Source organism: Vulpes vulpes, chromosome 8, assembly GCF_048418805.1.
Source record: "Vulpes vulpes isolate BD-2025 chromosome 8, VulVul3, whole genome shotgun sequence".
In the NCBI taxonomy this organism is placed as follows: Eukaryota; Metazoa; Chordata; class Mammalia; order Carnivora; family Canidae; genus Vulpes; species Vulpes vulpes.
In genome coordinates, this window is record NC_132787.1 from 20,469,198 (window position 1) to 20,485,335 (window position 16,138).

The following is a 16,138-nucleotide window of genomic DNA, read 5'->3' on the forward strand; positions in this document are numbered from 1 at the left end:
TGAAACTCTATCTTTATATGGGGAGCTCGTCACTATAGAACTAAAATCCACCCCCCACCCCCCCCACCCCCGCCCCCCGCATTTGCGGGTGGGTTTCGAGGTCAGGATGCGCAGTCTTCCTTTTTGCAAAGGGCAGTTAAACGCGGCCACAGGAGCGTGCAGACGTTAGGCCGCAACAGAAGGTTACGGTGGTTTTCGTAAGTGGTAAAGGTACAAAAGTGAGAAGTGGAGGTTACATCACAGAACTTCCTGGGGTCCCTCGCCCCCCCGCCCCCCCCCACCGACGCGCGCGGGCCCGCGAAGACTCCGGGCGGCGCGGCGCTCAGCGACCCCGCGGGGGCGCCGGGAGGAGGCGCGCGCGGGCTGGAGCCGCTCCCGGGTGCTCCCCGGTGGCGCGGGCTGGGGGGCGGGGACCCGCGGCGGTGACGTAAAGGGGGCGGGGAGAGGCGCGGAGCGGGGCTGCGGGGTTTGGGCCGGAACAGGAAACCCCTGGGCGGGCGCTGCGGGGCGGGCAGGTGTGCGGCGGGGGCGCCTGGCCAGGGATGGGAGCCGGCGCGAGCGCCCCGGGCTAGCGCGGGCGAGGCTGCGGGGCCGGGCGCTGGCTGCCATGGGGCTCCTTCGGCTGCTGGTGCTGGCGGTGCTGGCGTCCGAGCCCGGCGTGGCCGGTGGCGCCGAGACCGTCGGGAATGCCAGCGAGGGTAAGGTTAGGGACGCCGCGCCTCTGCAGCCTCGCGTCAGGCTTGCGTTTCTGGCGGGGTCGCGGGGCAGGTGGTGAGTTCGGATCCGGCGGGACTGGACCAAGGTCCTTTCCTGCTGTAGGAAACTCATTGCTCAGGAGGCCTCTCCATCAGCCTCCTAATTTAGGCGGAGGAGTTGGGAAAGGTTAAGGAACCCTCCTGTGCAGGCACGTTTTTAATCTCTCTTAGGTAGCAGCCATGTGTTTGTAGGTTGAATTTAACGTATTAAAACACCCTTTTTGGGGCAGCCCGGTTGGCTCAGTGGTTTAGCACTGCCTTGCCCAGGTTGTGATCCAGGAGACCCAGGATCGAGTCCCACATCGGGCTCCCTGCATGGAGCCTGCTTCTCCCTCTGCCTGTGTCTCTGCCTCTCTCTCTCTCTCTCTCTCTCTCTCGCGTTCTGTGTCTCATGAATAAAATCTTAAAAAAAATAAAACACCCTTTTGCTCTCAACTGGTATGTCTGAGACTCAACAGTGAGGCTCGGTGCAGAACTAAGGACTTTATTAATAATGTTCCTCCAAACTGCTGCGGTTCTTTACGCTCCAGAATCTTGATGCTTTTCAAATTGGTTAAACGCTCTACGGAGTTTGAAAGGAAAAGTGAACCCAGAATGGGACTTTGGATAGTATAGGTCATGTGCTCGGTGAATGCGTTTTAGTAATAGCTCGTGATTTGTTAATATAAACCGTAAAGAAGCAATAATTGTGCTAGGCTGATGATAATCATGTGCTTTTCCATGAGGTTAATCACGTTCGTTTTGAGCTTAAGAGACCAGTTGTAGTTCTGAACCAATGTATTTTCTGAATAATGTGGTTGTGTTCCTAACTGCTCATCTGAGAAAAGCTCTTGTGCAAACTGAATCATAGAATCATTGCCCAGGACTTAAGGCTGAAAAGGGCAGTTATATATTTGCAGAAAAATAGCCTCGATAATAATAGGGCACTGACATTTCACTGTGTGCAGTAACTGCCAGGTGCTTTCCCTGGCATTGTTATCTAATCCTCACAGCTCTAGGAGAGGATTATCCTCCTCACTTGCCAGAGGATGAAGCTGAGGCCCTAGATGATGCTCATTACATGGGTGAACTGTTAATAGGGGCACAGAGGATATTGAACCCAAGTGTGTCTTGCTGCAATTTTAATTTTCATAGTCCTTCTACTTCAACAAAGCTGCTCTCCAATAAGAATATTTTACTTAGTATGGTGTGTTACACTTAATTCTGTGAATTCTCATGAGGGAGGTAATGGTGATGCTATTCTCATTTTATTTTTTAAAGATCAGAGCATGAGCGAGTGAGCGTGAAGGGGGAGGGGCAGAGGGAGAGGAAGAGAGAATCCCGAGCATGCTCCCTATTGAGATCATGACCTGAGCAGAAACCAAGAGGAGGGCACTCAGCAGACTGAGCCTACCAGGCATCCTGCTATCTCCATTGAAACTGGTGAAGAATTTGAAAGGTTCAGTTTGTGGTTGATCATGGCTCTTGAATCAGGAGGGCTGTGAGCCACATCTGTTCTAGTTCTGTACTTTTGTATTTAATATGTCATTCTTTGCATTTGTATTCAATACTTTACATGGAATTACATAGTAATTGGAGTTGAGCAGAATATCATGTGGGCCTTCTAGTATTTGTATTATTGCGGGTAGTAAATTTAAGGTAGCAGGCCATTTGTGTGGTTCCTTGTAAGTGATCTCTTTTAAAAGTATGCGAAAGATAATGTGTACATTTCTGTTTCCTTTTAGCTTTTAGGGTTAATGAAAACTCCTAAGATATAAATGAGAAATGACGAGGCCAACTGAATGCCGGCCAGCTTAAGTATCTGAACTGCTTTTGTTTTTAATAGTTGATCTGAAGAGAATTATGAAGACTTAATTTTCCCAGATCTAGAATTTGGTTGTATCAAAGCATAAACAGGTAAATTTTAGTAAAAACAAAACAAAAACACCAAAATAGAGCTGGATAATTTTAAGGTTCAAGTTTAGGATCTGATTGGGAAAGAAAAGGGAAAGATTAGGTTTGGGCAGCTCTTAGAAAGAAATTATTGGAAAGAAAAATGACTCTGGGTAGGAATGGAGGAAGGGTATGAAAAATACCTGAGAGTGCCTGGCTATGGGTCAGATGGCAAAAAATATCTTTGGCAGAAAAAGCAGAGCCATTGTTTTGTAGAGGAGAGCCATAGCCTCAGTGCTATGTATCCATGTTAGCCATTTGTCTGCAGTATCATTTGATGTGCTTTTTCCTTCCCACTCACAAAGTCATAAGATCTAATTATGCCTCATAAAGTGAATCCCTTTCCAGATGGCCTGTTAACTTCTTCAGGATATATTTTGGATACATGTCTTCTCTTGCTGTGTCTGTTTTTATAAGTTGAAATTAAATGCACATAGCCAGACTATACTGTTAAAGTCTTGATTTTTAATATTTTTCCGTGTTGCTCCATGGAAGTCTCTTTCTCGTTATGATGTTTATGATGGACATATTGGGCATGTATAATCCTTTTCTCTCTTCTAGTTTATTTGTAGGGCCATATAGAATGCCTGACTTCTTTTTTTTTAATAACGAGATGAGTCTCTGAAGTCCTGGAAAGCTACAGGAAGTTAATAATGCTACTTTATTGTGTAGCATTGGACAGTTAAGAATTTTTTTTCCTATTTTATATTTCAACAGCCAAATGATGTATGAAGTACATGACCTCCATTTCACCTGGGGAGACTGAGGCCCAGAGGTCATAAAGTTCAACCATCATTCACCAAACCTTTTCTATGTGGCAGCTGTGTGACTGGTACTGTACTAGACACCAGTGTGTCAAATATAACAAAGCCCTGCATAGCCAAGAGTCAAACCACAACTGGTTTGGTGAATATGCAATCTTCTATAAAAATTGTGAAGTGGCTAATAGACTGCCAAGGTAATACTGCCAAAGGATTTTCACACGGAAGTTAGGTTAAGGATGACCAAGAATAGGAAAAAATATATTTATCCTTTCCTAATTCATCAAACGTTGAGTTAGGAATTCTCAGACCTGACTGAACATTAGAATCACCTGGAGAACTTTTTAAAAAGGCAAGTTGGTGAAGAGACAACTAGAAATTTAAAAGAGAAAATAGAGAAATCTATTTTCTAAACATAGAATATTTAGGAGTAATTATAATGGACTATGTAAAGATTTCTACAGAAAAAAAAACATACATTCTTGAGATAAATTGAGAAGCTAAATAAGCAGAAGGTTATTTCAGTCATAAATTAGAAAATTAGACTAATTACATAAATTAGAAAATTTTATGTTATAAAGATATCATTTCTCCCTAAAATAATACTTTCATTGCCATCCCAGTCAGATTCCTGGCAGCTTTGTGTGTGTGTGTGTAAATTGACAAGCTGCTTTCTAAAATATATATGGAAATGAAAACTGGCTAAAATAGTCAAGACAGTCTTGAAGAGAAAACAAATTTGGGGCAGAAATGAAGACAATGTAGTATTGGTGTTAGGTTAAATGAATATACCACTGGATTACAATTAAGATTCCAGAAACAAACCAACACATGGTCACTTATGTGACAACTAGAATTGCAGAGTAGAAGGGAAATGGTGGTATTTTCAATAACGGCTGCTGTGTCAACTGGATATACGTACGGAAACATGAACCTTGACCCCCTGTCTCATACCCTATATGAAAACCAATTTTAGATTGATTTTAAACTTAAATGTCTCAAGTAAAACAAAGGTCTAGAAAGTTAACATGGGGAATGTGTTCTTATGATCTTAGAATATGTTGGCAAAGATTGGGTTAGAATGACACAAAAAGGACTAAGCATAAAAGAAAAACTCAAGAAATTTGACTACATTAAAATGAAAACTTCTGTTAAAGGTAATGAGAGAGGGAAAAGATGAGCTACAAGAATGGGAGAAGATTTAAGGACAGAATGCTCACATCCATGATGTTTAAAGAACTAAAATTCAGGACAGTCTGTGTTTAGAGTGGGCCAAAGTCTTGAACATAGACCCTTTTACCAGGAAAGTATCCAAGTAGCCAATAAACAAAAGATATTCTTAACATCTTTAATAATTAGGGAGATGCAAATTGAAATCACAGTGAGATACTACTATGCACCCAACAGAGACACTGATGATACAAAGTGTTGGTGAGATAGTTGGGCAGCTGGAATACTTTTCCATGAGTTAATAGGTGTGTAAACTGACAAAACCAAGTGAGGATAAATAACTGTTAGGCAGTATCTCCTAAAGCAGAACATAAGTATACCCTGTTACCTGATGGTTCTACTCTTGGCTTCTACCCAAAAGAAATGTGTACATATGCTCGCCAAAAGACATATACAAAAAAAAAATTTGGAGTTATTCATAATAACTTCAAACTAGAAGTAATCCAAATGTTGATTAACAGAAGAATAGATAAATTGTGGTATATTCCTTTTATGAAGTATGCAGCTGTAAAGATGAGTAAGTCATGGTGACAGTAGCTTGGATGAATTTCACAGGTATGATATTGATTTTTAAAAAGCTAAATACAAAAGAATTCATCTGGGCAGCCCGGGTGGCTCAGCGGTTTGGCGCCTGCCTTCGGCCCGGGGTGTGATCCTGGAGACCCAGGATTGAGTCCCATATCGGGCTTCCTGCATGGAGCCTGCTTCTTCCTCTGCCTGTCTCTCTGTCTCTCTGTCTCTCTCTTTCTCTCTCTCTGTCTTTCATGAATGGAGGGATAAAATCTTCAAAAAACAAACAAAAGAATTCATCCTGTATGATACCACTTAAATTTCGTAAGTAGGCAAAGCCCATCGTTGGGGTTTGAAGTTAGGATTGTGGTGTCTCTAGGCAGGAGGGAATACTTAGTGATTGGAAAGGACCACAAAAACCTCTAAAATGGTAGAATGTTCTTTCTTTTTTATTATTTATTTATTTTTTTAATTTACTTATGATAGTCACAGAGAGAGAGAGAGGCAGAGACACAGGCAGAGGGAGAAGCAGGCTCCGTGCACCGGGAGCCCGACATGGGATTCGATCCCAGGTCTCCAGGATCGCGCCCTGGGCCAAAGGCAGGCGCCAAACCGCTGCGCCACCCAGGGATCCCTAGAATGTTCTTTCTTAACCTGACAGTGTACACTTTGTGCATTTCTCTGTATGAATGTTATTTCAGTAAATGTTTTTTAACTGACACTTAGACCCTAATCCTTTGGATTTTTATTTAACCAGTTGGATAGGGACCCAGGCAGCAATAGTTTCTAAGAAGCATCTCCAGATAATTGTAATGCGCAGCCAGGGTGGATAATCACCATTCTGTATAAGAATTTCCTTCTAATAATGACACCATATACAGAGAGAGAGGCAGAGGGAGAAGCAGGCTCCCTGCACGGGAGCCTGAAGTGGGACTGGATCCTAGAAACCCAAAATCACACCCTCTGCAAAAGACATGCTCAACTGCTGAGCCACCCAGGCATCCCAATACCTTATAAGTTCTATAGAAAATTTGAGAAATAAGGAAATGTGCAAAAAAAAAAAAAAAAAAGAAAGAAAAAAAAAGAAACCATTTAAAATACACCATAGGGCGCCTAGGTGGCTCAGTTGGTTAAACGTCTGCCTTCAGTTCAGGTCATTATCCCAGGGTCCTGGGATTGAGCCCCACATAGGGCTCTCTGCTCAGTAGGGAACCTCCCCCTGCTCGTGCTCTCTGGAGCTCTTTCTTTCAAATAAATAAAAGCTTAAAAACAATACACCCCCAGAGGCACCTGCTTTTAATATCCCTACGTACTTTGTCAAGTGATCAGATTTTTAAATCAGGAATACAGTGTCTCTTTTATTATCTTTGCATCTGTCACGTTCCTACTACAGGTATTTGGGAAAGGGGGTTAGTGAGATGTCATCTTTCCTTAGCTTCTGAAAATCCAGGAAGTAATAAGGGAAAGTTGTAGCCAGTTGTTTTTCTTAAAGTCAGAAGCAGAGGCTGTAACTTAATGTTCTGATCCTGATCATTATATATTTTCACACGGACTATTTGTTTTCATTTCTAATTTTCTTAATGAGAAAAAGACTTCTTAGGTAGTTTAATCATTTAGGGTCAAAAGTGATCTGTTACACTGTAACAGCAAAAACCTTCTCATACAGGTTTTACCACCTGATAAATATATATGCTTTCTAGAAGACTTTTTCACAAAGACAACTATTTCTTATTTTTTATGCTGAAATGGTAACAGCCTATATGTTCCCCAGTAGGGGATTTGTTGAATAATTATGGTTACTTACAGAATGGAATATTATATAATTTTTAAAATGGTAAAGCTTGAATTATTTCTGTTGATATGCAGAGATATCTAGGACCTGTTCAATGGGCTATAGCAAACATATTTACATTTTTCCATGTATGTAGAAATACTCATTATGGTATCTGCCTAAGTCCTAAAAGATGTATACCAAACTGTTAATAGTGATTATTTCTGAACAGTATATTTGCTGTAGGAAATAATTTTGTCTACATTTCTTTTTTGTAATAAAGGTTATATATTATCTGGAAAGATAGTACCATTTTAAGGGAAGAACAAAACAAGTGACAAAAGTGTTAGGAGAGTGTTATCATTTTGTCTAGGGTGTGTTGCTATTCTTATAAATTTGAGATGAAGACTTGAGGTAGAATCTGTTTTAGGGACATTAAGAATGGAGTTTTTTTTTTTTTTTTTCAAAATGTGCATCTTTCTGATAAGAACATTTCACCATCATTATAAAAATTTGATTAACAGTGAAATGTATATAGAAAAATCTCTTAAGCTATACTCACAGTGATACCTGCTTTCAGTACTCCCCTACTTACCTTATCAGTTGTTTAATAATATATTTTATGATTCTCTCTTATTTTTTTTAAGATTGTATTTATTTATTCATGAGAGACACTGAAAGAGAGAGAGAGAGGCAGAGACACAGGCAGAGGGAGAAGCAGGCTCCATGCAGGGAGCCCGACATGGGACTCGATCCCAGGTCTCCAGGATCACACCCTGAGTGGAAGGCAGACACTAAACCGCTGAGCCACCCAGGGATCCCTCTTACTGTCTTTTTAAAACGCTGTACGTTTTGGTTCTCAAAGTATTTCTGACTGCGATTTATTTTCACAACCCTGTGTGATAGGTTAAGGAAAGGTTAAGAAAATCTTTACACCAAGACTCTGCTAGTTGATAACTTTAATCTCTTCCAGGGCCTTTTTTTTTTTTTTTTTAAGATTTAATTAATTTATTCATGAGAGATACAGAGAGAGAGGCAGAGACACAGGTAGAGGAAGAAGTAGGCTCTGCGCAGGGAGCCTGATGCAGGACTCGATCCCAGGCTCCGGGATCACGCCCTCGGCCAAAGGCAGATGCTCAACAGCTGAGCCACCCAGGTATCGCTGTTTCAGAGTTTTTAAAGCTTTTGGGTAGAGTTATGATTTAAGGCCTGTGTAACGGGGGACAAACATAGATTACCTGAACAGTTTCTAAGGTATACTTAAGGGCAAATTTAGTGAGCATTACAGAAACCTTGGATAACATTTATGAATTTACCCGTCCCAGTTTTGATCACAGTACCCAATAGGCAGAACAGGTACTTCATAGATATATGTAAAATAGAGAAAAGGAGGAAAGAAGGGGAAAAAAAGAAAAATGAAAGACTGAAAATGTAACTAGAAAAGGCAGCTGGTAAATAAACTGAGTGCCTTACTTGAAGCTAATATTATATTGTAAGGTAAGTTGGGATCCCTGGGTAGCTCAGTGGTTTGGCACCTGCCTTCCCCCGCAGAGTGTAGTCTTGTAGTCCTGGGATCGAGTCCCATATCGGGCTCCCTGCATGGAGCCTGCTTCTCCCTCTGCCTGTGTCTCTGCCTCTCTCTGTGTCTCTCATGAATAAATAAATAAAATCTTTAAAAAAAATAATATTATACTGTATGTTAACTACATTGGAATTTAAAAAAAGCAAAATAAAATATTAGTTGGTTGCTTTGAACAGTTAAAAAGGATGGAAATCCAGATAGTTCCTAGGAAAACAAACATACTACTCTTAGTTTGACAAACTAGAATTTGTGGATATTTTTAAAAGACTTGGAAGACAGAAGATGGGACCAAAAGTAAATTATAATATGTGCTACATTTTTTAGTGCCATTTCCTGAGACCCACTTAATTTTATGTATAATTTGATTTCCTAATAAAATAATCATAATGATGGGAAGGCCTGGAAAATGTAAAAATGTTTTCTTTATAAATAGGAAAAAAATCTCCCTCACATTTTCTAGACTTCCCTTTCTAGATTCTATTAAATACTTCCTAATATTTTTATTTTACTCTGGCTAGAGTTTTGTTCTACATTAAACTTAAAATGTGTTTCTGCTTACATAAATAGGAAATATACCATCTTCATTTGTCATTGTTAGCACTATTAAAATTTTCCCTGGAGTTTTAGAAATAAACCATAGCCACCAGTAACTTTTTTTCTATCAATTATAAAAAAATTATGAAGCTAATATAACAGCACAAGGTTTGGGGAATTTATACAGAATAACCTTTGATCTCAGGCTAGCATTATTTATATGTTCTGCTTGGCTTTCTTGGTTAGCCATTGTTGATAGTCCCCCCCCCCCTTTTTTTTAAATCATCTAGCTGGAATACTTGTGTTTTAAAAAAAAAAAAGAGTATTGAAAATTAGCCTATTTGGGAAATAGTACATAAAAGTGAGTTTGAAATTGTTTAATGTCTAGAGTGTTTTCCTTTACCACCCACTGACTCTTAACTTCATTCTAAAATAAAACGACAATAGTTGCACAGTGGGACTCTGGTGACTTATAATTTACCTCATTAACTCTGTTTCATCTTTATTAAATTTAAGTCTTTTTTTCTATTTGTAGAGTTGAAATACCCACCCCTCCCCCTGACTGCTTATGTAATGACTGGGAGCTCCTCTGCTATTTTTGCAGAGAGATGCTGACTATAGGGTAGAGGATGGGATGGGCGTCCAGGACCACACAAGTAAAAGCAACCTGTTTAGTGGAATGTTTGAGAATTAGGTTGATGAAAGAAAGAACCAGGTGCAGCTAGGAGAAGGACACAGTGAGTGGTTGAGTGAAACACAAGAGGAGGCAAGACAACAAGACAAATGAGGAAGGCCTACGTGAGGTGCTGCAAAACTAGTGTGGACTTGGCACCTGGGTGGCTCAGTGGTGAGCATCTGCTTTTGGCTCAGGGCGTGATCCCAGGGTCCTGGGATGAGTCCCGCATTGGGCTCCTCTCGGGGAGCCTGCTTTGTCTCTGCCTCTCTCTGTGTGTGTCTCTCATGAATAAATAAATTAAATCCTTAAAAAAAATTATAAAATAGTGTGGACTCTGGACTTGGTCCTTAAACAAAAAGCTCCTTTTTCCAGAATGCCTATGGTTCATGACTGTATGTAAAGTACCTAGTATGGGCACTCTAGATTTTTGTCAGTGTTGATGGCACCTTAACTTTGCAAGCTAGGTAAGATAGTCCCATTTGACAAATGAAGAAATTGAGCTTTAAGGGAATTAGATAACCTGCCTAAAATAGCACAGCTAGTAATTGGTGGGATAAAATTGAAGCACCCTGTATCCCTATGGCCTGAGCTGACTTCAGAATTTACTAGATCAAGTTCTGTTTTTAATTAGAGTGTACTCACAATTTTTAGTACTTCCTTAGGGTTGTTAAATCCTGAAATTCAGGGCCTCTCTTTTTGTTTGTTTTTATTTTTTTTAAAGATTTTATTTATTTATTCATGAGAGACACACACAGACGCAGAGACACAGGCAGAGGGAGAAGCAGGTTCCATGCAGGAACCTGATGTGAGACTCAATCCCAGGATTCCAGGATCATGCCCTGAGCCACCCAGGCATCCTGCATTTGTTTGTTTTTAAAGATTTTATTTTTTTTTTTATTTGAGAGAGAGAATGGAGGGAGGGGCAGAGGGAGCAGGAGAAGCAGACTCCAAACTGAGTGGGGAACCAGATGTGGGGCTCAGTCTCAGGACTCCGAGATCATGACCTGAGCCGAAAGAAGGCAGATGCTCAACTGACTGAGCCACCGAGGCACTTCTGTTTTGTCTCTTTTTAATAAAAAAAAAAAAAAAAATTGTAAGTAAACTTTAAGCCATATTTGGGACTTGAACTCATGACGCTGAGACCAAGAGTCACATGCTTTACTGACTGAGCCAGCCGGGCACTGCCCCTGGGTCTGTTTTGAATGGAATTGTTATGGCTGCTTGCAGTGGGGAATGTTTCTGGCATCTTGGACATCTTGAGCACTTTAAGTATTGTTTGCATCTTTTGAAATACTTTTCTTACATTTTTAGTGCTCCGTTCCACTATTTACTCCTTAAGCTCCTTAAGCTTAATTGTCCTCATCAGTAAAGTAGGGGCAGTAATAATATATATCTCCCCAGCTTTTTCTGAGGATTAAATTAGCACACGTATGCTGTGTCTGTGATTTCTACAAATTGATATTACAAGTACAAATGTTACAGTGAAATGTTTCTCCCATTACAGGTGTTCTTGAATTTTCCATAGGGAAGTTTAGATACTTCGAGCTCAACAGGCCAGAGGACGCCATTTTGCGTCATATTTCAAGCAATGTCTCTTTCGTTATTTTCCAAATTCACTCACAATATCAGAATACAACAGTTTCTTTCTCTCACGTAAGTATGAAAAATTATTTCTGTAAACACCAGTTCCATGTTTTGGGATCTTGTATTTAGTAGAAACATTTTTTTTTTAATTTTATTTATTTATGATACTCACAGAGAGAGAGAGAGAGAGAGAGAGGGGCAGAGGGAGAAGCAGGCTCCATGCACCGGGAGCCCGATGTGGGATTCGATCCTGGGTCTCCAGGATCGCGCCCTGGGCCAAAGGCAGGTGTTAAACCGCTGCGCCACCCAGGGATCCCAGTAGAAACATTTTCAATTTGATGCCTCTTTATGTTTGACATTATGTCCTTAAAAGAAAAAAGTCAAGATTGGATCCTGTCAAGGTAGTGGTTTAGACTGGCTAAGAGGTAAATGTGTAAGGCCTTTCTTGAGTGTGGGGACCTCTTACTTAAAGAAGGGGTGAGAGAGTGCTGAATCTGGAGGGAAAGTAGCCTCTACCAAATTCTCCTGGCTGCAGTTAAGCTTTAAGCTTATGATTTTTATCTTGTTTTCTTACTCTGCTGGGTCCTTAATGACTTTTACCTTTGAATATTATTTATTGGGTTTCCATCATTGTTCAGCCATATAGTATTTACTAAGTTTACTAAGACCCTTGCAGGATCACCTTTATTTGTGAAGTCTCATGGAAACAAAAGAAGCCCAAAATTCAGGTCGTTTAGCCCTGTGCTCAGCCTCCTGTGTTTAAGACTCTATTTTATTTTATTTTTTTAAGATTTTATTTATTTATTCACGAGAGACAGAGAGAGAGAGAGAGGCAGAGACACAGGCAGAGGGAGAAGCAGGCTCCACACAGGGAGCCTGACGTGACTTGGTCCTGGGTCTCCAGGATCATGCCCTGGGCTGAAGGCAACTCTAAACCGCTGAGCCACTGGGCTGCCCAAGATTCTTATTTTAGAGATCATCACTAACCCCTTCAACCTCAACCTCACCTTTGGGAAGTTTTTCAGATGCCCTGGATTAGCTTAACCTATTAAGAATCTGCCATTTATAGTAACCTTTTATAAATCTATTTATATTCGGCCTATATGACCCCTTAGACTAATAAATGAATTTCACTCTGTATGAAGTCATGCTGCTCTTTATTTGTCCTCGGCCTATCTTGTTATAAGCCTGTCTTTTAATACTCTGGAATTTGCTAAACAAAGCAATTCATATTGCTTAGTCTTAGTCCAATTCATATATATTCTTTTTTTTTTTTTTTAAAGATTTTGTTTATTTATTCATGAGAGACACAGGCAGAGGGAGAGACAGGCTCCACATAGGGAGCCCAATGCAGGATTCGATCCCAGGGCTCCAGAATCACGCTCTAGGCTGAAGGCAGGTGCTAAACCACTGAGCCATCCAGAGATCCCCCAATTCATATATATTCTATAGGCATTGGTCATATTATCTTTCAAACTAAATGTTTTGCATGTTTTTATTCTTGCCTTCCTGCGCCTACCATGAATTTTGAAATTGTGTGTTTGGTAATTTAGTAGACTAGAAATGGAAGAGTTTGATCAAGGAAGAGGAAGGAATGCATTTTGTTAATTTCAAGAGTTAACAGTGTTTATGACCCCCACTCAGATTTTGTCTGAGTTCTTTGCAGCCTGAGCAGAAATCAAAGCATGTTAAATATCTTTTTTAGAAGGAAAAACCATGCTAGTTTCTCAGGGAAGCCAACCTTTTTTTCTAGCACTAAATTTAGAAAGAAACTTGCTATTCATGCCCTTACATAGAAGACCTAATAAAATGCTACACAGATGATTACCTTCAGAACATCCCAGGGAAGACAGCATTTGAAGGAAGAGAAAGGATTGGAAAAAGGCATTTATATTTTTTGCATGCCTACTAGGGGCTGCAAGGTTAGTTGTTCTTAAGCTCTCCTGGGGCCATAGACTTTGAATCTGCTAAAATTGGAAACTCTACACCCATCACACTGTATGGGTACATTTGTATAATTTCATGGAGACCTCTGGAAACTCATTGAGCCTGTGGGGCTTCTAGTTAGTATTTAGTTTTCCATATAATTAATTTAATTCTTACAACAGTTCAACAAAGTACTTATAATGCATGTTTTTACATTGGAGGAAACAGAGCTTGGAATGTTGACAAAACTACTGTGACTGAAGTGGCCTGAATGAACAGCATGTTGGGCCTCACTTTTCATGCAAGGCGGATCTTAGTTATCCCGACTTATAATAATGTTTCTTTCTTGGGCTGCCCTTACTTCTCACTGTATTTATACTACTGAGAAGATGACCAGAATTGCACATAGATCTAGAAATGAGTGGTCTATGTGAAGAGAGCAGTTCCTGTTTCTTCTACCCTTCTAGAAGAAGCATGGCACTTTGGTTTTTTGGGTTATCATAGCACTTGGTTCTTTGAAACTGTTGACACTGCACTGGGTCATTTAGTATTTGAATCATTTTCCCTTACGCATGTCAAATTGAAGCCCATCTGGTGTTTTTTTCTTCCCGTTTCCTTAGCTTTAAGAAAACACTCTGAATCTACTATCTCTTAACTTAGTATTTTGTAATTCAAAAAGTTTTCCAAATGGATGGCATTAGGGGATGAAGGAGTGGAGGGGTGTGAGGGAGGATTAGAAAGGAGTGAGAAGAGACTAAGTTTGCTTACTATCCTGATTGTGATGATGGCTTCATAAGTGTCTGCGTATATCAAAACTTATCAAATGATATTCTGTATGTGTAATTTATATGTTGATTATAGCTCATTAAAAAAAAAAAAAAAAAAACTTTCCAGAAGCTGAATTCTTTAGGGGCAGGGATCATGTTTTTGCTTTCATAGTGATAAAGTTTTTTTTTTTTTTTACAAGTTTATTTTTTATAAGTTTATTTGTATTTTAAAGATTTTATTTATTTGAGAAATGAGTGGTGGGGAGGGGCAGAGGGAGAGAGAGGGAGAAGCAGGAAGTCTGCTTCCTGCTCAGCAGGAAGCCTGATGCTGGGCTTGATCCCAGGACCTGGAGATCAGGACCTGTGGGGAAGACGGATGGTTAAGCAACTGAGCCACCCAGGCGACCCCGTAGTGCTAAAGTTAATTTATATATTGGACTTACAAGATGGAGGCTGCCTTAGTGGCCTGGCCCAGTTCATGGATCTATTTACACCTGAGTCAGCTTGCACTTATGGGTAACGCCTGTCAAGGAAATCTAACATGACAGTCACCTTCCTCCATCCTCCAACTCTGCTCTAGTTTGCTTAGCTCTAAGAGAATAGGACTGTCTTCCTTATAAGGAAATTCCTGACCTCCTAGCCAATCATCCCCTGTTTCTGTTTTGCTTCTTCTACACTATGAAACTTACTTTTTGCCTCAAATCCCTCAGGTACTTCTTCACTGCTTATAAGGTACTGTACTCCCCTAATCTTGTGTTGTTTTCCTTGAATAAAGGACACCAGATTCTTTACTGAATTGTTTTGTTATTTGACAGTCTTAGTTCTTGACATAGTAAATCTTAATTTGGGGAATTGAAAAACTTTGAAATTTCACCGTGCATCTGCTCTTCCTATCAAAGGTCATATATTTAACTAGTTCTTCCATGTGTATGCATGGGTCCCTGCAGGTAGAGATGAAAAGAATTCTTTATAAGGAAGGTCTGTGTTTCTTCCTTCTTGTTTTGAGAAGGCTTGGAATAGGACATGCATAGTAGATCCAGCTTGGATTTTTTTTTAAGATTTTATTTATTCATGAGAGACACACAGAGAGAGAGAGAGGCAGAGACACAGGCAGAGGGAGAAGTAGGCTCCACGCAGGGAGCCCGACGTGGGACTCGATCCTGGGTTTCCAGGATCATGCCCTGGGCTGAAGGCAGCACTAAATGGTTGAGATATTTTGCTCAACTCCCTATTCATGATGACTCTTTTCTATCTTATTGCAGACTCTCCTTCCCAATACTTCAGGAACAGGCACTGACAAAGGACTGGTTTTCATTCTTAGACCAGAGGAAAGTATGTGCACTTGGTACTTGGAGACTTTAGATTCTAAGCCTGTCCAAAACATGGCCATTCCACTCTCCTACTCTGAAAGAGGTAACCTTTCTGTCTTCAACTCCCTATTAACTCTCCAGAATGTGGAACTTATTCATGAAAATTCAGGGGAAAGTATAATCCTTTTAAAAGTGTTTATTGCAAGTATGATATATTGAATCAAAGATTTTAGCAGTGAGGGAGCCAAAGAATTGTGTGATGATTAAAAGCTCAGGTAGGGGTATAGGAGAATGTAGTCCTTAATTCAAGAAAAATTTAAGGAGCCTTTGGAGAAGCAGTAACAGAAAGGCAAGAAACAGTCCTTAACACTTTTAGCTGGTTATTCTAGGCCAAGGAAGGCATGGAAGAAGAATGGAGAGTATTTGGAGAATGGCAGAATGGTGGGTGTGGCTGGAGCCAGAGCATGAAGGGCCTTGTATATAATTTGAGGTTTGCATTCTACTCTGAAGGAGCATAAAGAGTTTTTAAGCGGAGGAATGGTATGCATTTCATCTGTCAGAAAGTTAACTCTAGAAGCAGTGTGGGGAGTGGTTTGGAGAGGGCATAGCAAGGTCAAGACTCTGTGTACCTTTAAGGGCTCAGAGTGAGAAGGTGTTTGGGAGGTAGCATTGATGAGACACAATGGCCAATGATCATGGATTATACAAGGGAGGAGCGTAGGCTTCCCATTTGGGCTACTAGGAGATAGTGATGCAAAATAGGATTGAGATAGAGTTGTGGTACTGGACAGTTTAGGCAG

At 40.5% G+C, this 16,138-nt stretch overlaps 1 protein-coding gene across 2 annotated transcripts in view; it reads left to right on the plus strand.

Annotated features, from left to right (window-relative positions):
* Positions 1-479: 479 nt before the first annotated feature.
* TM7SF3 (transmembrane 7 superfamily member 3) overlaps positions 480-16,138 on the plus strand; it is a 37,350-nt gene continuing 21,691 nt past the window's right edge. Inside the window, exons 1-4 of one of the 2 annotated variants that reach the window (XM_072765720.1) lie at positions 539-698; positions 2,480-2,651; positions 11,256-11,404; positions 15,291-15,441. In XM_072765720.1, the coding sequence (XP_072621821.1) occupies positions 15,363-15,441 (79 nt within the window). In that variant the 5' untranslated portion in view covers positions 539-698; positions 2,480-2,651; positions 11,256-11,404; positions 15,291-15,362. Of the gene's footprint in view, positions 699-2,479; positions 2,652-11,255; positions 11,405-15,290; positions 15,442-16,138 lie in introns of both variants that reach the window. The other variant, XM_025995066.2, reaches the window with a different exon arrangement.